Below are 21,086 nucleotides of genomic sequence, written 5' to 3'. Positions count from 1 at the left end.
GTAAGTATGTATCTTGGATGGGCTGTAAACCACTTCTTGTCCGTTTGCTGCTCAGAGCTAAGCTTATGTTCCAAGATTTTGGCATTTTAAATCATTCCAATATTATGGGCATAAACTATATAAATGCAAGTATACATATAAAATGGACAGTATTTGAGAGCTGGACTAAAGTACACTTCTGCAGAAGATTAAATATAAAAAAAGATTGTCTGAGATGCGGAAAGACAACCGGTGCTTCATATGGGTGTGAGCTATATGTTCTGATGACTTCTGGAAAACAATGAAAAATATTTTCCAGCTAAAATAAAAGTCTTTCTTGTGTGTTGTTACTATTAATTATTTTATCCCTAAACTCTGCATAGAATTGAATGTAAAAATAGCTTTGAAGTGGTAAAATAATTGCAAAAAAAATACCAACAGTATATTAAATGTGTTCTTTGGTACTATTTCGATCCTTTTGCAAAGAAACCGTAGTTTGGAGAAAGGTAAAGAATAGCTCTATTACTAAGTAAACAAGGAGAATGTAACTGGTTTGCATAAGAGTCAAAATGTCTTTACCTTCTTTCAACTTGTATTCAGAGTTTATATTGGCAGACCATCAACAGAAACCATATTGTTAAAACGAACGTTAATAATTTGCTGCTTTAGGCTTGTAATTGCCCTAGAAAACTTCCTTGCTACTGTTGCATCTGCTAAATATTCATCTCTGTGGTTTTGCCATGGACATGAGGAGCCATATCTGAAGACAGGTATTTTGATAACAAATTATCACCATGCTCCAACATTAGATGATCAAAGACTGTAGATAAGTGCAAGAATGAAAGTGTAAAAATCAGTTTTCTCCTCTATTTCCTTCTAACCATTTTGTTTTGCAAGCCATTCTAGTAAAATTTGTTATTTAGAGCAAATTCAAAATCAGTTGAAATAAGTCTTTGGTTTCTTTGAACTTATAAATGAGTTAAGTATAAACCTGCTTCCTTGAGGTCCTGCTCATTTGTTTTAATAATAATAATAATAATAATAATAATAATTTATTAAATATATATACCACCCAACTCCCAGCAACTCCGGGTGGTTTTAAAGCTCTTCCAGCAAGACTAAATGGGCAGCTCTTCCTTTAAGCTTTGGTACAAGTGCTAGAAGAAGAGGATGAAGAGCCTGAGTCCGCAAAGCCCTCATCTTGCCATTTGTCCAGGCTCCTCCTTCGTGCATTCATGAAGAAATTGCTAACTGTGCTCAGCTCCAGCCCCAGCTGATGGGAAATGGTGATCTGTAATTCTTTGGAAGGACGTTTATTTTCCTTGAATATTGCATAGAGAGTTCGGCGCTGGACATCAGTAAAGACCAGTCTGGGTTTTTTGAGTGCATTTCCTCCATCTTTCCCTTGATCTTGCTCCTTCCGTTTGCAAGCTGCAATATTACGAAGAAATCACTTTCAGACTTGGGGTAAATGAGAGAGACTTCTTTTTTTATAACAATCTTATTATATAATAAAAGGGTTTTAATAAATAAAGGCTACATTTTTAAAGTAGAATATTTACAATGCGGTCTTAAAGACAACTGAAAAAGCATTGGAGTTCAGTGGAATTCATTCTTCACCAGATAGACATATATTACTAATTTCCAAGGTTTTTAGAATGTAAGTGACTGTGAATTGAATGGCTACAGCTGTTAGGATGGACAGGCCAATCAATATTAAGGGTGGGGAAATGGATTAATTGATGTGCAATATTTCTCACTTTTTTATACAATTAAGTGAAGCAACTACCGTTAGGTTATTAAATCAACTGGGCTCCCGATTTTCCATATTACTTGCAACCGCTAGATGGCACTTCCTTTCTCATAATGAGAAAGGAATGCAAGAGTCTAAAGATGAGCTTTGGAGAGGCTTTTATTATAGTGCCTGGCCAGTGAACTGGGGCTGAAAATTACACAATTCAAGCGACTTTTGGTATCCACACTAGTCCGTGCTAGTGAAATGACCACAATATTGATGCAAGAAAAAGCAGCAATAAGCGTTTCCCCCCATAAAAAGCTTTATTTTGCTTAGAAGTGAGAATGAAAGGTTGAGTGGCCACAGCAAAAGCGGGCACCCCAGCTTCCTCCACTGCCTGAATGCAGCAGTGAAATCTAACCAACAGAGCATCTTTAATGAGGATCTAGCTAGGTACACAGTCCTAACTGGGTCTCAGGTCTCTCCTTTTCCCCTCAGCAACTACATTTATTTATTTTATTTTATTTTATTTTATTAAATTTCTATACTGCCCTTCTCCCGAAGGACTCATTTGTTGCAGGATCTTCTTAAAACCATTTCCTTATTTTCTTTTATCATTGGAATGCCCAGGCGAGGTCTCACAAGAGGGGCAGTCCAACCAACCTCAAGTCCTGATAGAAGCTCAGTCATACAGGAGCCACCATCCCTGCTGGCTGATGATGTGCTGAAAAGGGGTGACAGAAGAGGGAGCCCATCACTTTGTAGATATGACTGGCATGACCACAGCAATGATTCAGAAGAGATGCAATAGAGGCAAAACAGAGATTAGTTAGGGGTCAACAAACATTGTACCCTCTAGAGAGAGATGGATAATCTAGTGGAGAAAATAAACCTAACAAACACAATGGAGAGGGCACCAACAAGCGTCCTCTTTTAGATATGACCAAGGGCAGGCCCAGTCCTCTCTTGGCTTAATCCCATTAGGTCCAAATCGACCATCCCTGTCACAACTGAAGCTCCCCTGCAATCTAATCTAAACCAAAGAATAAAAGCCTCCACACCCCCAAAGGCAGCCCTAGGAAGTGCTTGCAATATAGTAACAAGCTCAGAAACCCCAACTTCTAACCTCCATCAGCTGACACCATCTCCTTCACAAGGGCTTGCCCAGCTCTCCTGCCCTCCTGAAAGGTCCATTTTGCCTAACAGTAGGAATAAACCCAGATACACAGACTAATGTATACAGATGTCCACTGTGACCAGCCAATCAGATCCCTAGGATCTTCCACTATGCAGCTTTCAACCTTTATAAAAAGATTTTGCTTTTTTTATTGTCAGGGTCCCTCTTTCATATAAAGCAGATTGAATAAAGGGCTGGCAATTTTTCCTCAAAGTGTTATGCTCAGTGGTGGGTTTCAAATTTTTTTACTACCAGTTCTGTGGGCATGGCTTGGTGGGCATCACATGGCTTGGTAGGTGTGGCAGGGGAAAGGATACTGTAAAATCTCCATTCCCACCCCACTCCAAGGGAAGGTTACTGCAAAATCCCCACTTCCTCCCAATCAGCTGGGACTTGGGAGGCAGAGAATAGATGAGGGCGGGGACAGTCTGAATTTTAAGTACCGGTTCTCCGAACTACTCAAAATATATGATCTGCCTAATGACCAGCTGGGTGGGCATGGCTAGGTGGTATGTGACTGGGTTAGGGTTAGGGTCTCTACTTGCCCCTTTCCTCTCACCCACTCCTCGCCTGCCCGCCCACCCGGGCTCCTTAGGGCTCCAACAGGAAGCAGTTGTTGGAGCTAAGTAGCCACCACAAGAAAGAGTTAGCAAAACAGCTTAGTTCAAATTGGATCTGGCTGAGAAGGAGGCTCAGCAGAAGCACCTCACTGAGGACTATGAACATAGGCTTTCCAAGCAGAGGGAAGACTTGCAGGAGTGCAAGGCCAGGTAATGGCACTTGGAGGCTCAGCGGGCTGAAATGGTCAGCCAGTTCCAGGCCATGATGCAGTCCATGATGCAGACTGGAACAAGGTCCTCCGGCTCTTCACCAAAACCCTGCACCAGGGGGCTGAAGCAGACCCCAAGTTAGAATTTCTGTCCTCCTCTGACCTGCACACAAAGACCCCAAAAGGGAGAGACTCTCTGCAGCAATACAAACATTCATTGTACATATCCGGCCCAGGGGCTGTAGTTTGAGGACCCCTGATTTAATGCAATATTAAAAATGCAAATAATTTTTCTTCGGACCAACAAAAAATTTTCACCAGTTGGTGACCGCTGGTAAGGAGGCCTTAAGTTTTTGAGCACTAAAGACTTGTGGAATATAGAGGAAATACATTTCTTGGCCCATTTTAGGGATCCTTGACTACAGATATTTATCTGACCTTATCTAGTGAGTTCCAGAGGGGTTCTTACTAAATAGCTGTTCATAAGATAGAATACAAGACAATCATGGTTACCTTTTCTAAGAACAAATTTGGCCAAGAAACTATCAGTGGCCCCGGGGTTAAAGTAGGAGACCCAAGCTCTGCTAAATTCCGGACTTGGGGAGCCAAAGAGGAGGGAGCACCGCGAAACGCCTCAGGACGCACCTTCACTTGCAGGAGTTACCACCGCTCGGCCTGGATGGGTTCTGAAAGGCCATCGGCGCGAGCGGCAGGAACTCCAGACAAACTCGGTATAAACGCAAACGCAATAAATCTCGCGAACCTGCAATTAATTCTAACAAACAGCCGTTGTTTGCATAGGCACAACGTTCACGAGGCTGTTCTGCGGGGTTTTTTTTTCTGAGCATTGCTGGTGCTGAGAAAAATGCAGGATGCACGGGAGAAAACGGGAATCTCCTGCCCCGTCGCCTCTCTCTCTGTCTTTTCTGCCACAAACAGGCCATTGCAGCCACTTGGGCGCGAAAGGCTCATTTCGGGAACCACCTGAGAAAAGGGCGGCGCGGGCTAGCTAGCCGGTCCCCAATTGCTGAGGGCGTTTCACGGGGCGCCGTTCTCCGTTCTCTGCTCTCCACGACAGGAGACAGGCAACGAGAGCGCGCTTCCGTGTTCCCCTCCGACGAAAAAGGGTCGGAGCAGCCCTGGTCTGGCCTCGCCGGCGCGTCCCTTTGGAAAGTTGCCCTCCAGCGACATTGAGCCTTCCTCGCGCCCCAGTAGCTGCTCTCCTTCCCACGGGACCTGCCAGCGAAGTTACTCGGTGGTTTTCGCTGCTTCTCTGTGGACCAAGCTCCAACAGAGATTTCGAACAGCAGCAGCAACAGCAGCAGCCGAAAACAAGGGAGCCTTAGCAAAGGAACTCCTGGCCAAGGAAGGCCGAGTTAGAGCAGCCTCGGGATCTCTCTGGTTCCGTCCAGGGATCAGTTTATCTTCCTTTCCTCTCAAGAAAGGAGAGTTGCTCTCCACGCGAGTAAGGGACAATCCGTCTTCCCGCCCGAAGAGCCGGAAAACCTCTTGCCGCCTCCTAAAATCTGAGCCCTGGCCTACTCCGCCAACGGCGACCAGGACGCCGTTGACCTACACACCTCGAGGAAAGCAGTTCCATCGACGTCAGGATCCTGCCAGCTCCTCAATTGCCTCTGGCCGGGGGGAGCTTTACAAAACTTTATTCAAGAGCCTCACTTACAGGGCAAATCTCCACCTCCCCCTTTCTATTTTCCCGGTCCTCCAAAGCACATAACTTTTCAGATTCATGTACAGCCTTCCCACGGTCAGCCCACCCACCCAGGCCCCCGGAGGTGACCCACAACCATTTGGGAAGGGCTTCTGTCCTTTTCGGGAAAATTGGAAGAGCTAACCAAGTGGTTTCGGATTTGACTAGGGGGTCGGGTTGCAAGCCAACTCCCACCAGTTTTCTCCCGATCTGGAAACGCTTCAGAAAGGCACAAGCAGCATTCATTCTGGAGGCTGGTTCGTGTGCAAGGAGAGGCGGCCCTACACTGCCGGGAACACCACAGCAACGTCTGCAGCGAGGCCGGGAATCTCTGGGCGTCCCGCAGTCCCTGGCACCGGGCAGGATGAGGGAGGGGACTTCGTAGGCGGGCCTGCCTGGCACAGGACTGACTTAGTCCCGCTGGTTCCTGAAGGCCAGAGCCTCCTTTCCTCTCTTCCATCGGGCGCAGGAGGGAGAGTGTTGCCTCTTTTGCGAGGTTTCTACAATGAGATCCCAGGAAGATGGGTCTTGCCCCTCAGCCTGTGCCCATATCGCTGCCCCTCACCTGCCAATCGAAGCGCAGACATCCGCTGGAATTCGGGCTCTTGCAGCCACTTCCACATCCTGCGAAAGGTCTCCCGCCCGGATTTGAGCTTGCTCCAAGGTTTAGGATTCCTCAACAGGTCGGAAAGCGTTCCCTGCGAGCGGCAGAGGACCCTCTGGGCGAAAATGGCCTGCGGGATACTGTAGCGCTTCAGCTCGGTGGTGATCCGCTGGGCCACGTCCTTGGTGTCGATCTCTTCCAGCTGCCCTGAGTGGCTCCCGGCGCTCCCTTGCGAGGCGGCGGCGGGTTTAGGTTCCCTGGAGGAGGCCTGGATCTGCCCGAGCCCTTGGGCGCTCAGGTGGGTATGAGGTTGGTGAGGGATCCCGTCAAGCGGAACTAGGCCGGCTGTAGTCGGGGTGAGATGCTGGTCGCCCTGCCGGGCTAAGAGGGGTGGGTGCTGGGCTTCGAAGTCGCTGGGGGTGAGCATTTTCTCGGCCGGCATGGCGACTCCGGCGTGGGCATAATGCGACAATCCTTGCTGGGTGTTTTGGAGTCCGCCCAATGGGGAGAGGGTCTGCCCCAGGCCGGCCACTTCTTTGGGGTACGGCGAGGGGTATAGATTGTCGGACAAGAGAGTAAAGTTGCCCGCCAGCCTGTCATGCGCGTGCGGGTGTGACTGGGGATGGAGAGGAAACTTGGCCGAAACGGTGGAGATGGGCGGTAGGGACTGTTGCAGGGGCGTCAGCGTAGTGTAGCTGCTGCTCCCGGTCAGCCCGGCGGGACTCGGGCAGGTCCCAGTTAGCGCGGGGTGCAGCCGGCCGGCCAGCGGGGGTTCTGCGGAACTCCGGTGCTGCGCATGGGAGTGGTATTCGCCGCCGCCGCCGCCGCCGCTAACCAGGAGGGAGGCCATGGCCATGGCGCCTGCTGGGGGAGCTAAGGGGTGACCGCCGCCCGGTTGCACGCCCGAGGCGCAGTCCTGAGGCCCGGCGCTCAGTTGCTGGACCGCGGGGCCCCCCGTTTCACGGCTGAGGCCCGGGAGCTTGCAGAGATGCGCCATCGCCAGTGACACTTTCGGGCGGGCAGGCGCGGGGGCCGCCCATACATCGGGGCCGACGACCCGACCAAAGCAGGACCCGAGACTTCGCCAGGCGCAAACCCGCTGGCTCTCTCTCTCGAAGAGGCGCGGTGCAGCCCGCGTGGCCCTCGGCCGGAAGGCCCTCGGCCGCCCTAGAATGGTGCCCCGGCTGGGTCCCGACGCCTGCCCAGCCCTCCGCGGCTCCGCCGCCGCGCTCTTGCTGCCGAGGCTTTGGACGTGGAGCCCGCGGCTGCAGCGGCCGGGGCCGGCGGCTGGCGGGCATGCGCGCTAAGGCTCCCTCGACCCCGCCTCCCTTCCAGCCTCCCTCCCTCGCTCGCTGGCTCGCCCGTCCGCCCCCCGCCCCCCTCGCGCTCGGCAGCCGGAGCTTTGCGGGGTTGGAGGCGAGCGGGCGCCTCAGCCGCCGCCTCTGCCTGGAAGAGCCCGGCGGGGACGGAGCTCGGCCGGCCTCTGCCTTCTAAAGCACGGGACGGATTTAGGGCGTTGCCGCGGCCGCTCCCCAGCGAGCCAGCAAGCTCCCCGGGAGCGGCAAACTCGCCTTGGCCGCTTCACTTCCGGCTTCGCGGAGGGCAGGAGGTCGGCGGGGCCGGGGCAAGAAGGATGGTCCTTGCAGAAGAGCCCTTCGCTCGTGATGGCATTTCTTCGCTCCTGTTTGCTCCGGCCAACAACACTGCGGGTCAGGGCAGGTTGTGTGAAGCCAAAGACACGTCCCAGATCATTGGAAGCGTAACAAGTTTAGCAAATAAATACTTATTTTATTTTATATCTATTTATTTGTTAACGTTTTATTGCGCCCCTGCTGGAGTCATACCTGGCAGCGACCTTCCAACCCAGTAGCTTGCCTTGCCCTTCAGTTCTTTCTCAGGCACATCCACTCCTCGCAGACTTCCAGACTTCAGCCTTTGTGTCCCCTTCCTCTCCTCCCCCCCCCCCACATCTTAAATAACCAGTCTCCCCAGCAAGGAAAGGGGGAGCTCCGCTCAATTCCTTATACCGAGTCTTTTGGAAAAGATTTTCTCTTGAAAATGCAAATAAATTGTACTTTTCAGAAATAACGTTATGGAACTTTAGTAAAATACATGCTGCTCTAATTCTTCCTCGGGAAGAGTAGGACCCACTCAGCAGTGCTGCTCTGCAGTGATTATCTACTGACAATAACAGTGTAAATAAATCACAGACATGAACACACAATGCCAAGTATCTTGGTCTAAATGTATGTGGCCATTGGTTGTCAATCATGCTCAACAAGACTGAGCAGTAATAATTTTTAAAAGGAGCACAAAAGACCACGAACCTATCACCTGTCTGCAGTTGTATGTGATAGTTGTATCTTTTTTCCTGGGACCATGTTTCACTTCTCTGCAGCTACTATGTGACCTTGGGAAAATGTCGTTGCTTTAAAGGATTGCAGGGAAATGCTACATTCGCCTACTTCTGCACTCCAGAACATCCTTTTAGAATAGAATCTGAAGAACTAAGAAGCCCTAATCCCCAGACTATCTCATGGGATGAAATGGAAACCTGTCGCACAATCTTGATTCCCATCTCACCCAAGTTCCCGCCAAGGAGTCAAATAACAGGAGTGCCCCAAACCTATTCCTTCACTTTCTCCAAGTTGTCATTCATCTTGCCAGGATAACCTGCTTGAAAGGGACCAGAATAACTAAGTGATTCTTGCATTAAACCTGCAGCTGGAGAGGTTCCCAGAGGAAGCGGCTCCAAGGGTGATCTTCCTGCAGCTTTTCTTAAAGTGGGCCAAGCAGCTAGGAGAGGAACATGGCAAGGGATTAGAGCTATGATTTCCCACTGAGGAGGAAAGGGAAGGAGACATGACCCGCCTTGCGGCCCTACAAGCTCTATGGTGCAGCCAGGAGGAGTGGAAGTTTCATATTCCCGGGCTATAGGAAAGAAGGCTGCATATTGTAACAACTTAGTTTAATAAAGTTTGAACTTAGAATAACACACTCTATCAACATTTGTGTGATTGCCTGAATAATGCTTTGCATAGCCAAAGGCACTATGCAACAGTAAGATCTGAAAACATCAACCACTAGTTTCACCAGGACCAAAGGAAGTGAGTTGATGTTTAACTGAACCCTTCAAATTCTGTGCTTAAATCCAATGATGCTTATGTGTAAATGGGCTTTGGCCAAGAGAGTGAGATGAAGAGCAAAGCAGCAGAAGGTCCAGCTTGCATTAATAATTAATAGTTACAGCAGGGATGATAGAATGTGTGCTCCTATGAGCATGGTAATAAAGCTCAACCAAAGAAGAGGACAAATGCAGGCAAGGAGGATGGATGAGGCAAAGGCCCTCAAACAAATGTATTACAGCATGATTTTTTTTCATCCCTCTGGAAATTATGGCTACCTTTCCACACATTCTACTATATACTAAATTCCATTGAATGTAGCAGAGCTTACTTCCAGCAGACACGTAGTGTCTTGCTACAAGTTATGCCATTGTAGTTAGATAATGATAGGGATAATAAATGCAAATATAGAAGTGTATAAACCAGATGGATATCACACATTGACATAATATATCATTACTATAATATAAGAGGGTTCAAAGGTCTACAAAAGTTGAAAGAATTAAACTTTAAATTGTTTTTTAAAAATACTGTAAGAAGCCATGTCTTTTAAACTTAGAAAAATCCTAGCATAAAAAAGATGTTTACACATATTTATATCCCGCCGTTCATGCAAATCAAGACAATATATGTCCTTCTACAGTATTTTTCTCACAACCACCATGAGATAGGTTGAACTCAGAGGGGATGTCTGGCCCATATCATCTAGGGAGCTTCTGTGGGGATAGTGGACCAGAATCTGGCCTCTTCACTCCTAATCCAAAACTTTAATCATTAAAACACACCTGTTGTAAGCAGGCATGTGACAAGTAACAATCATTAAACCCAATATGTAACAAGAAACCATATATCATGAGAGTGAGATTTCAGCAGGAGCTGAATGGCAAGACATTTGAACGATTCAACATAGGTTGGATCATCTCCAGGACCCCTGGAGATGAATATCCAGGGAAAGAAACACTGGGAAAGGTCCTCTGTTGGTATGGACCAAGTTCTCATAAATATGCTGATGTCACCTAGCTGTACATCTTCATCCCAGACTAAAGAGATATATTGGAAGTCCTGATCCAATGCTTGGAACTTAACAAGAACTAGATTCAGCCTAATCAAGGTGTTGGCTTAAAAGCCAACTGATTCTGGGGTGATACCAACTTCGGCTTTTTTTTTTTTTTTTTTTTGCTTTAATTTATATGCCTCCCTTCTCTGGAGATTCAGGGCGGCTTACAATGCGTTAAGCAATATCCTTCATACTTTTGTATATTTATACAAAGTCATCTTATTGCCCCCACAATCTAGGTCCTCATTTCACCTACCTTTGAAAGGATGGAAGGCTGAGTCAACCTTGAGCCTGGTGAGATTTGAACTTGTAGTAATTGCAAGCAGCAGATATTAATAACAGTGCTTTAGTCCACTGTACTACAGGCTCCTTTTGATGGGGTTGTGTTTCTCCATAAGAGAGAAACCTCACAATTTGGAATCCTCTTAGTCTCACACTTACTGCCGGAAGACATGATGAAGGCTGTGGTAAGGAGTTCATTGCCCAGCTTCATCTGGTATTTCAGTGTGGCCTAGAGCAGGACACAGTGAAAACAGCTGCTCACCATTTCCACCTCAGGATTCAGTTATAGCAACATGGTTTACCTGGGAATGGGAGTATGAAGGACAGTGTTGTCCCATAACTCTGTTGCTACAAGAGCTGCACGGATTATCAATTGGCTTCTGAATGCAATTCAAGATATTGGATATTATCTATATGGATCAGGACCTGGGTACATTACAGACCACCTGTGCCAAATAAATTCTCTCAGCTGACCAGGTAAATGGAAGCATCTACTGAAGGACCACTCCTTTTGGGAAGTAAGACAGGAGGAGGCATGGGAAGTTCTTCATGGCTTCTCCCCTCCTTTGGAATAGCTTGCCAAAGGCCTCTGAATGGCCTTCCAGAGAATTGACTTCCAGCTTTTCCAGAAGGCCTTTGAAGAGAAATCCACACCAAATATGCAGATATTGTTACTGTTTTATGATTTTAAATGCATCTTACATTATTATTCTATATTGTACTGTGACTTTAATTTATACATCTACTAGTGCAGGGTTCTGCAAACTTAACTACTCAAACAGCCATTTGGACCCGTTTCCCACAGAAAATAAAACACGGGGAGCCACAAAACCTAGGTGGGCACGCCGAACTCGATGTCACTCACTTCCACCAGTCACATGACCCCTAGCCATGCCTATCCAGCCAGTCATTAGGGCAGAAAACCAGTTGTTAAAAAACACCGGGAAGCACAAAATCCTTTTGACATCACTCTCTCTCCCCTCCCCCCCTCCCTCCCTTCCTCTCACCCCTCCCTCCCTCTCTCTATGTGTCTCTCTCTCCCCGTCTCTCTGTATCTTGCTGTCTCTGCCCTGGCCACTTCTCCATCCCTCGTCGTCACCCTTACCTTCTCAGGCCAGGTGAGGAGTGACTGGGAGGGGAGGATGAGGGGCGGAGCCAGCCAGTGGTGGGATCACCTGACAGGGAGCCACAGCAGAGGGCCCAAAGAGCTGCCTGCGGCTCCAGAGCCGCAGGTTGCTGACCCCTGTGGTAGTGCTTTAGAGTAAATAGTCTATGGTTTTTAGTGAATAAATGATAACACTTGTTATCACAATGTGAAATTAGTATAGCATGCAACTCAAGAAATGACAGGCAAAGTGTAGACCCCTTATCTCGAGATAAGAACAATTTCAGCTGACTTCAGCTAAATATATTAAAAATATAATTCCTATCCACCCACAATCGATTACAACTCTGGGTAACTGAGTTACAAAATGCAGCAATAAAATACTATAAAATAAACCATCAGATGTCTGAGGGGGAAGCAATGTTTAACATCAGAAAGAGATCATCACCTGCATTAAGCCAAGCTCTAGAGATTAGTGATTTTTAAACAATAGGACTGGAAGGAGGGGGGTGGGGTGTGAGTCTCTGTATCCTGTACTTTAGAAGGAAAGTTTTTTTGTGATGAATGACAGAGAAGAATTTAGGTTTACAAAACAGAATATTTAACCATGTGTAATCGGTGAGAAGAAATGCCACTGACTCTAGTGCCAATGCCACAGTATGGTAATAGAACAGAGTCTTGTAGATATACAAACGACATGGTTCCTAGAGATGGATGGGGAATGAATGAGGCAGTAGCATTTTGATGGCAAGAACTGGGAGATGAGAGACAAAATGCCCATTTTTGATTGATTGGAGACTTTTTATGGAAGATGTAAAGCTGAGTTGGGACTCTACTTCTTTGGTGCATGTTATATTGTGCCCGATTACAGAGCCCAATCTAAATTCTTCTGGAACTCAATTTAGATTAATTTTGAGGGTGGTAGATGAATGAGTGGAGCTTTTAGTTCAAAGCATGAACTATAGAAGTTTTAAACCTGCATTTATTTCTCCATGTCTAGGGCTGTTATCAAGAATGTCTGTAGGATCCTCCTTAGTCACAGCTGTGACTAATTTACATCAGAATATCACATTACTGTATTTGATTTGTTTTTCACCAAAGGAGAAATGTCGCAACCAAATATCGGCTACCTGTGGCAATTACCTCTTGTCAAAACAGTTCTATCATCTGTCTGTGTTCACAGACAATTAAAAGTGTTGATTAAAACTTAGGGTGTTCTCTCTTAGGCAGAATTAGGTGATTTTGTAGACTGAAGCATTCTTTACCTTCACTTCCAAAATCCTTCAATCCCACCACCACATCTATGGAGCTCTCAAGAATAGTTACTCCCAGGCTTTCGATACTAGTCAGGGAAAACCACAATTTTCAACCAATTCAATGAAGAAATTTTAGACTTGAATTGACAGCATTATTCATTCTGGCCCTGAATTCTCAGGAAAGATTGGGTGAAGTTCAAGTTTAACTTGATGAAAGGCTGGCACACACTTACTCATTTGTTGATTTGGAAGGAAAGGATAAATCAGTGGGGATCCACCAAGAATATTAAAATTTTACATTTTAATGACGGCTGTAGTGCTTAACAATCCCATTGAGTTTCATTTCATTTCCCCCAAAGTAGGCATTTGGTAGGAGAAGCTCCAGGCTGCAAGCTTTAATCAAGCATCTGGTTAAGCCAAAACCTTCGTCTGGAATTATCACGAGTCTCAGAGCTTGTAAGATGTTATGATTTTAGATATATATTGAAAACGATTTTAAAAGATATTTTAAATGGGGTTTAAATGGGGTTTAATTAATTATAGATCATTGTTTCGTTTCTTTTTAAAAATGAAACAGATCCTCTGTTTGGAATCGTTTTTACTAGTGCACATGAGAGATTTTAAAAATATAAATAAGTGACTATATAAATTAGAGCTTTGACTGAAACTTCGATTTTAGAATATTGTAACCCGGTGACAGGAAAAAGGTATTCACTTGTATTATTTGAATTTAATGTTCAAATTATAAATGTACTCGAAAGAGAACAAATCCCCCAGGGCCTTTATTTGGAAGCCGGCAGGCAGCATAGAAACATCGGTTATCAATACCGAACGCCAAAACCCGCGCCTGCCTCCCAGGGAGCGCTCCCTCTCGACTGCCTCTTCTGCGATTCTGCCTCTTTGGACAAAGCGCTGCTCGCCTTAAGCCCACTCGACATCTTCTGCGCCCTCTGACTCGGTCGGGATAACGGCCGAAAGCCCCGGAATTGGACTCCATGCGGACTTCCCAATTCGACAGTCTTGCGCTCCAGACTGGATAGGATTCTTTCGGAATACTATCGGAATGAGTGGCTTTCACTCACTCTTGGGACCACCAAGCGAAAAACATTTGGCCAGAGCCAGCAGAAACGCGAGAACGGCCAAGTGCCGGAAGGAACCTTCCCCTTGCCGTGTCGCTGTTCAAGAGGCGCCAAGTCAGGGTTGATCTGGAAGAAAGTCTCATTCAAGACGCCCTTGCCTGAGACTTGAAGGATCCCCAAATCCTTCGTTGTATGGGTCCAGGGAGCCAGGATTTGGGTCTTACAGCCTGCCCCCGGCGGCGCCCCAGACACGGTGCAGAAACAGATGAGGGATTGTTGCGCTGCAGGGTTGTGGTGTCCCAAGCGAAGTCCACAAAAGAGCCTTGGTAGTACAGGGGTTTAAGGCACCCTGTTATTAAGCTGATTAAGACCAGCTGCCTGCAATTACTGCAGGGTTCGAATCTCGCCAAGGCTCAAGGTTGACTCAGCCTTCCATCCTTTCTAAGGTAGGTGAAATGAGGACCCAGTTGTGGGGGCAATAAGCTGACTTTGTATAAATATACAAAAGGATGAAGGCTATTGCTGAGCACATTGTAAGCCGCCCTGAGTCTTCGGAGAAGGGCGGCATATAAATCAAATTAAAAAAAAAAAAAAGCAGGGCCAGCATGAAGCATGAGGTTAACTAGTTAGGTATGTCCGGTCATCCCTATCCTAAGGATTGCAGATCATACGCAAACAGAGCGACCGGGCACTTTTGTGCGGTAGACAAGTCTCACAAGCTGATCCAGCGGTCAGATGCCCACGCGGGATCCGCTAACCTAGCCCCCACCCGCAATCTTTTCGAAAAGGGTTTGGGGCTCTCAGGCGAGGATTTCTGATTCTACCCTTAAAGGCGCTGTCCAGTCAGAAAGGAACTTACGAAAGCTCGCAAAACACTAAATAATTTAGCATTAGATTTCGGGGAAAATCATTATCTTAAATCACTTCTGCGCGCGCTATAAATTGCAGAATTACGGTAGGGTCTGGGCGGTCCAAGCTCGAAAGTACCCATATTCAAAGAGACTGAGAGGCCGGTATTAAATATTAATCGGCTGATGCCTTCCTTCGTTTCTAACTTATTATTAATTAGGCGCCTCTAGTCTTTTTGCAGAAAGCTCCGCAGAGTCAGTTGCAGCTTTAAATATGAATTAAAAGCAGTTTCAAGTGACTGTAATGCGAAAATTATTCCGTGTCTTCCAAGGCGGAGATCAAGAAGCCGCAGATCGATCTTCCGGCACTTGGCTCCGAAGGACAGAGATTATTGATAGCGGGTATTAATGACGTGGATGATAGCAAAAGGGAAACAAAGAACCAACCAGCTTATAAACTTTTTATCTGCTGTAGCGCCAGCCATGAATTACGGAGCCCACGGAGGATAATTTATTCATCCTGAGGGTTCTTTTATCCTCTCTCAGGGTTCGAAACTTTTGGTGCACAGACGCAGACTAATGGGGTTCTGGGACGTAAGTCGTCAAGCCGGATGATCACAATGAGAAGCAGCCACCTAGGTAGTCCTGAGACCAGAGAAGTGGGGAGAGTGGAAGAGAGGGGAGGGTGGCGGGGCAGGATAGCCGTGGAGCAGCGAAAAGAGCCTCTGCAACACACGAGCCCCTGCCCACCCAGGCAGGAAGAAGCGGTGGGCGAGGTGGCTGGCTGGCTGAATTTTCCGCAGTCTGAAATGCTATGCTATTCACCACAAAGACTTGGAGGGGGGTAAGAAAAGGATGGGATGGCGACCTGACTGGGACAAGAATCAGTTCACAGCCCGCTTCCATCCTTATGCGTGGCTGTCGCCGGGTGGGGAAGGTGTTGTTTCTAAATAGCAATAGCACTTAGACTTATATACCGCTTCACAGTGCTTTACAGCCTTCTCTAAGCGGGTTACAAAGTCAGCCTCTAGCCCCCAACGATCTGGGTCCTCATATCCCTAAATGAAGGTCGAGAATATCTACGGGATGTGCGAAAAGACCTGGGCTCCCGTCGCCAAATTTAGACGCATCGTGACCTCAAGTCCTGCTGCTAATTAACTGGCGTGGAGGGGGGGGGAGAGGAATCGGCCCAATCGGTCAAACAGAAGTAAAACCAGCGGGTAATTAAACACAAATAAACAGGAATCCCAAAAGCCAGGAGGGAAAGATTAATCTGCATTAAGAGGGTCCTGCCTTCATTTTATGAAGTTTCTGGAACTTGTAATATTTTACTTTATTAAGCTTACAAGCTGTCTGACTCCAGGCGGCTTACTTCTTACAAAGAAGTAAGAAAAATATACTTCATAAACTACAGAAAATGTTTGCTGTCCTCTACCTTGTTAAATCTCTTTCTCCCTCCCTGCGCTTGACTTTGGGGAAACGCGGGATCTGTCAGAGATTTTATAGGTTCCCTGGAATCACAGTGCACAGAGAAATCCAGAAAACGCTTTTCTCCTTCCCCTCTTTCGTTTTCTCTCCTCTTTCAGGAAGTAGATGTCCATGTTGACGACTGGGCGAATATAATCTTGTACTGTTAACAGAATCTGTGTTGCCCGCAGGATGGCCTGACTCCATGGAAGCCAACACCAGTCAGAACATAAAACAACCAAAAGAAGCCTACCAGATCAAAGAAATGTGGAGGGAACCGCTCCATAGAATCACCGGGAATCGGACACGGTGGAACGGATGGCATTATCAATAGAATAAGTAATCAAACGCAAATCGACATTGTGAAGCTTATGTACCTCTGACTAGATTATTCTCCTCTCCCCATATATTTATGTCTAAGAAAAACAACCCCGTTTTTCTTTCCTTCTCTTGAAAAACACAAACGCACCACCGAGGGAGTCAAACCAGGCTCTGCAAAGCGAAGCCGTTTCTCCGCGCCATTGTAACGAAGCGGATTTCTCATCCCCGACGAGCCGCCTCCTTTCCTTCTGCGAAGGCTTCGACACTGGGTTTTTTTCCTATTTAGCCGGAGAAGATTTTGGGGCTGGGCGGGTTGGGGGAGCATTCAAATACGGAACGACAACGGACTGCAGACTTAAGAAGTTGATAGATTAAACCACACCGAGAAAGGAAAGTGGTGTCTAGCCGGCCCCGCAACACGTAGCTACATCGATTAGTATCTAAAGTGCCGTCAGATCTGAATGTAATCTGCCGGATTAGTTATCGCCACCAAGAAATCACACTGAACATTCTCCATCATCTTAATAAAATGTAGTGAATTTTACCAATCCATGACTTAAGCCCGGCTGTAGAAAACATTTTAAAAAGAAAAAAACCCGAATTTATTACTGTAATAAAAACTTCCTTAATTTCTTCATTCCTGCTAAAGTGTGAAAGTACTTCTAAGAAGAAAAAGGCAGAGGAGTTGCATTCTCTGTCCCGCTTCCAAAGCAAGAAACTGGACGGCACCAGGCGCTGGGCCCGGAGTCTGGAACTACCAAACGCAACCCCAAAGCTGACTCAAAACTGACCGGCAGGATTCAGCTGCGACACTTCTGCCGCCCCCAGAGGTGCCTGAGCTGGGGGGAAAGAGCCGGGGTTGATCAGGGCGAGAGCCAAAAGAAGGCTAAGAGCAAAGGCCGCAAACGGATTGCCCGGCCACCCCGCCTGGCGCGGCCTATTGCCAGCCCCGCCCTGGAAGAGCAGACGAGCGGTTCTTAACCCCGAGCGGAGGCCGCGGGGCTGTCGCCCAGTCTTCCGAGTCTCAGCTGCAGTCCGTAGGAGGGGCTGACCTGGTGGGAGCGAGGCAGGCCCGTCCCGTCCCGTCCCGTCCCGTCCCGTCCGCCTTTAGCTCAGCCAACCGACCCTTCCTGAGGGATGAGCAGGAGCAGCGGGCCGCTTCTTTCATTAAGAGACTCCGGACTGGTTCAGGGAACCTGGAAGAGACCAGGAGAGAGAGGCCTCCCCTTGCTAAACCTTTCAGAGGCCGGGGGTGGGGTGGGGGTGGGGGCCGAGAAAGCCCGTACAGGTCAGAGTCTCCCCTGATCGCCAAACTCCCAACTCCTCACCCTCCCCTATCTCTATTGCCACAGATAGGCTGTGTAGCAGCCACTCCTCAGTTTTTGTTTTTGTTTTTAATTTGATTTATATGCCGCCCTTCTCCGGAGACTCAGGGCGGCTTACAATGTGCTCAGCAATAGCCTTCATCCTTTTGTAAATTTATACAAAGTCAGCTTATTGCCCCCACAAACTGGGTCCTCATTTCACCTACCTTCGAAAGGATGGAAGGCTGAGTCAACCTTGAGCCTGGCGAGACTCGAACCTGCAGAAATTGCAGGCAGCTGTGTTAATAACAGGGTGCATTAAACCACTGTACTACCAAGGCTCCTTGCATGGGAACTTGCATGGCTAAGATGTACAGTTGAACAGTGACCGCCCATATTATTGGGGTAGTGTGAATAAGTACAAAATCATCTATTTTCAGTTCTCGAAATAGTAAATAACCCATGCTATTTTTATCTTCAATACCATCTGACTATAGGAAACTACATATGGTAGATATTTTTCACTGCAGATGTCACTAGCCCTCAATGAATGCTGAGAGACGCCCAGCCAAGGTTTAAATAAAAGATGGTATTCTTGAGGCTTGAAATAAGATATTCTCTTCAATATCTTGCTGATAGGGTCAGATAGTGCTTCCTAGAAGGTCATACTGCAATCTGTAAAACTCAGAAGAACACACAATCTCCCCTTGCCTCAATTGGATGGGAACTGCTTAACCCTCATACTCTCATGTTATCACCCTGAGTGGCTACCTCCAAACCCAAAGGTCACCATAGCTACATCCCTGTGGAGCAGACATGCATCAACCCGATAACCTTTGGCACCAAAATGGGCAGCAAGCTCTTTATGGCAGACGGCCCCAAGATTTGATGGCAGGTCGATGGAAGAAAGAAATTTCTTGTCAAGTCAAAGGCCACTTTCATAGGGTGGTTTCCTTGAACCAAATAATATCACTTATGGGGAAGAGGTTTGTTTGGTTTGCACACCAGAAACTACTGATGCCTGCAAATGGAAAAAGAAAAATATTTAAAGAGGTTTTAAATGCTTTTAATCTTGAGATCTATTGGCCTCTGCTTTTCTATGTAAAAGAAATCCTTTTTCCCATTTTCCCACTGTAAAAAATGTTTCAATCTGGGATAAGTAGGGTCCTTCAGGGATTGGAATAATTTTACCAGCGGTAGCAATCTGTGTCAGACCTGCCACAAACTTAAAACTTCTAAATAGAAATGATCCTTGGCTCCATTTATTGAGAAAGGTATAGTTTTTTAAGAACTCAAGTGCATTGCAGTACTGCATAGCCAGAATGGAGAATCGCATGCCAAAATCCTTAAATTCAACTTTTTCCTTCCCTTAACTGCTTCCCATTGCTGACCCCTCCCTATCAATCAGATTCAAGCAAAATTCCCCCATGCATTCCCCCTCCCCTCCACCCTCCACAGAGTCCATGGCAGACTGTCACCGCATGGTAACCAAGCACAAGCAAGCATGAGTTGGCAGCTGACCATCTGGCTTCTACTGGGAACACAGCTACCCAGAACGGGCACTGCCGCCTGGAGGATTCCTGTCTCTTGATACTCTTCAGGGTTCAGTAAGGACAGGGGTGCTACAGGCATCTCACCTGCCCTCCTTGGAGGTGTCGAAGGGTCATGTTGTCAACCTGCTTAAGATACTTGTTGATGAATTATTGCTCAAGTTTTCTTTATTTGCCCTGCTTGCAGTCTAAGTTTATGTCATTTCTGCTAATTCTGCTAATGTTTAGGATAATATATGGAAAAACAGGAACTGTCTTGTCTTCTCAATTAAGAGATCATCTCAGCTTGGTTGACAAAAAATAAGAGGATACTGTGGCGAAGACTTTTTACCACGCAAGAAGTTCAGAATTGAAGATCTGTTGTAATCACCATTTGGTGTGATTTGCTAATTAGTGTATAAAGCCCAGTGCCCATTTTTCAGGCTGGGTTTTCCTTACCCTCTCCCCCTCAACTGATTTACAATAGGAAATAAATGAGGTCATTAGCCCTCAGTATCACTGTGAAATGGCTTCTAAAGTGCGATGAAACTCGTGAATAATTAGGTAATCATTATTAATTCATTTGAATTCATTTTAACAACTGTCATTGCAAGTCTGCTAAGTGGCACTAGCATGAGCCAAAAGACAGGTCTATAGGAATTCAGCCCTGGAAGGCCGAGATCACAGGGGAAGTCATCCCCCAGACACACAGAATCATTTTGTTTCCCCTGTGGGAGTGTGGCTGAAGGGGGAGAAAACTAAAGCAACAGCGAGGGGTTCCACTCAAGACAATTTTCAAAAAGAAAAATAGCTGCCTGAAAACCTCAGCTCAGACACTTGGGTTAACCCAGCATTCAGAAAGTTCCAAGAAGCTGCCCAGCTTTCTCTTTGCATAGTCCCTGAAGGAGCTGCCTGCCTTTTGGAAACTTATAGGATTCTTGATGTAAGCTTTCGCAGCCAGTATTTGATGGGTTTTGGAATTTAGTAACCGTAGTCTATACTACTGGTTTCCTGATATTTCACTGGCAGCTGTGGCTGGCACCTTTCACAGACAACTGAACATGGAATTGCCTGGGTTCCTGTCTATACCAGGTGTCCTGACTGCTGACCGGTTTTTAGAAATTGGTGAGTGCTGGTTGGCATTTAATATTTAAAGACCAATCAGCAGTCAAACTAAAGTCTACAACTAGTTGGACTTGACTTTAAAGATGGGACTCAGTCAATCCCTGCCTTAAAGATTCTTGTTTGTATTTAGTTATCAGTAAGCCAAATTCAAGCAATGCTGCTTAATATTTCTTTAACATTTAGCATTGATTCAAGTATTGAGTATTCTAACATTTCTAAATTGCTCATCTTTCTAAAAAATGGCCCCTTCCCACAAGGCTGCTTGGTAGGTGGGGAACTTCAAAGATGAAGTATGGGACTTGATAAGTACCTTGAAGTGCATTCAGAGACAAACCGGTCACCAATATAGCTCTCAAAATAAAGGTGTTATAGTATTGAAAGTGTACTGCAGACACAAGAGTTATTGTATTTTGCAACTGTTCAAGCTTTGTCTTTGGCTGCAGTCTTCAGTTAGTAGTTAGGCCCTGAAAAATACCCCTTCACCCCTGTGTAAAGTGAATTTCAATAATCCAGGAGATTAGTCTCGCTGCGATGCTTCCGGTTCTCTCCGGAACTCCCACCACGTGCAAACTCTATTCAGTGGAGATGGTTTCCTCCTTAGACACATTCCACAGAG

At 46.6% G+C, this 21,086-nt stretch overlaps 1 protein-coding gene across 1 annotated transcript; it reads right to left on the bottom strand.

Moving 5' to 3' along the window:
• Window positions 1-1,098: 1,098 nt before the first annotated feature.
• ONECUT1 (one cut homeobox 1) lies at window positions 1,099-7,161 on the bottom strand. The gene is made up of 2 exons (XM_034409577.2): window positions 5,934-7,161; window positions 1,099-1,410 (listed from the first exon to the last, which is right to left on the bottom strand). The coding sequence occupies exons 1-2, from the start codon at window positions 6,967-6,969 to the stop codon at window positions 1,118-1,120; spliced, it is 1,329 nt and encodes a 442-aa protein (XP_034265468.2). The 5' UTR covers window positions 6,970-7,161; the 3' UTR covers window positions 1,099-1,117.
• Window positions 7,162-21,086: the final 13,925 nt, after the last annotated feature.

This window comes from Pantherophis guttatus, chromosome 13 (genome assembly GCF_059756535.1).
Source record: "Pantherophis guttatus breed Tessera chromosome 13, ASM5975653v1, whole genome shotgun sequence".
Taxonomy (NCBI): domain Eukaryota; kingdom Metazoa; phylum Chordata; class Lepidosauria; order Squamata; family Colubridae; genus Pantherophis; species Pantherophis guttatus.
Note: the sequence above shows the minus strand (reverse complement) of the source record. Positions and strands in the feature narration are given on the sequence as shown.

What these genes read in the sequence shown, in the direction of transcription:
- ONECUT1 (XM_034409577.2), bottom strand. Translation starts at nt 6,969, where the DNA reads ATGGCGCATCTCTGCAAGCTCCCGGGCCTCAGCCGTGAAACGGGGGGC. An exon ending in GTCTGCGCTTCGATTGGCAG is followed by an intron (nt 1,411 to 5,933) that starts GTGAGGGGCAGC and finishes GTAATATTGCAG; the next exon opens with CTTGCAAACGGAAGGAGCAA.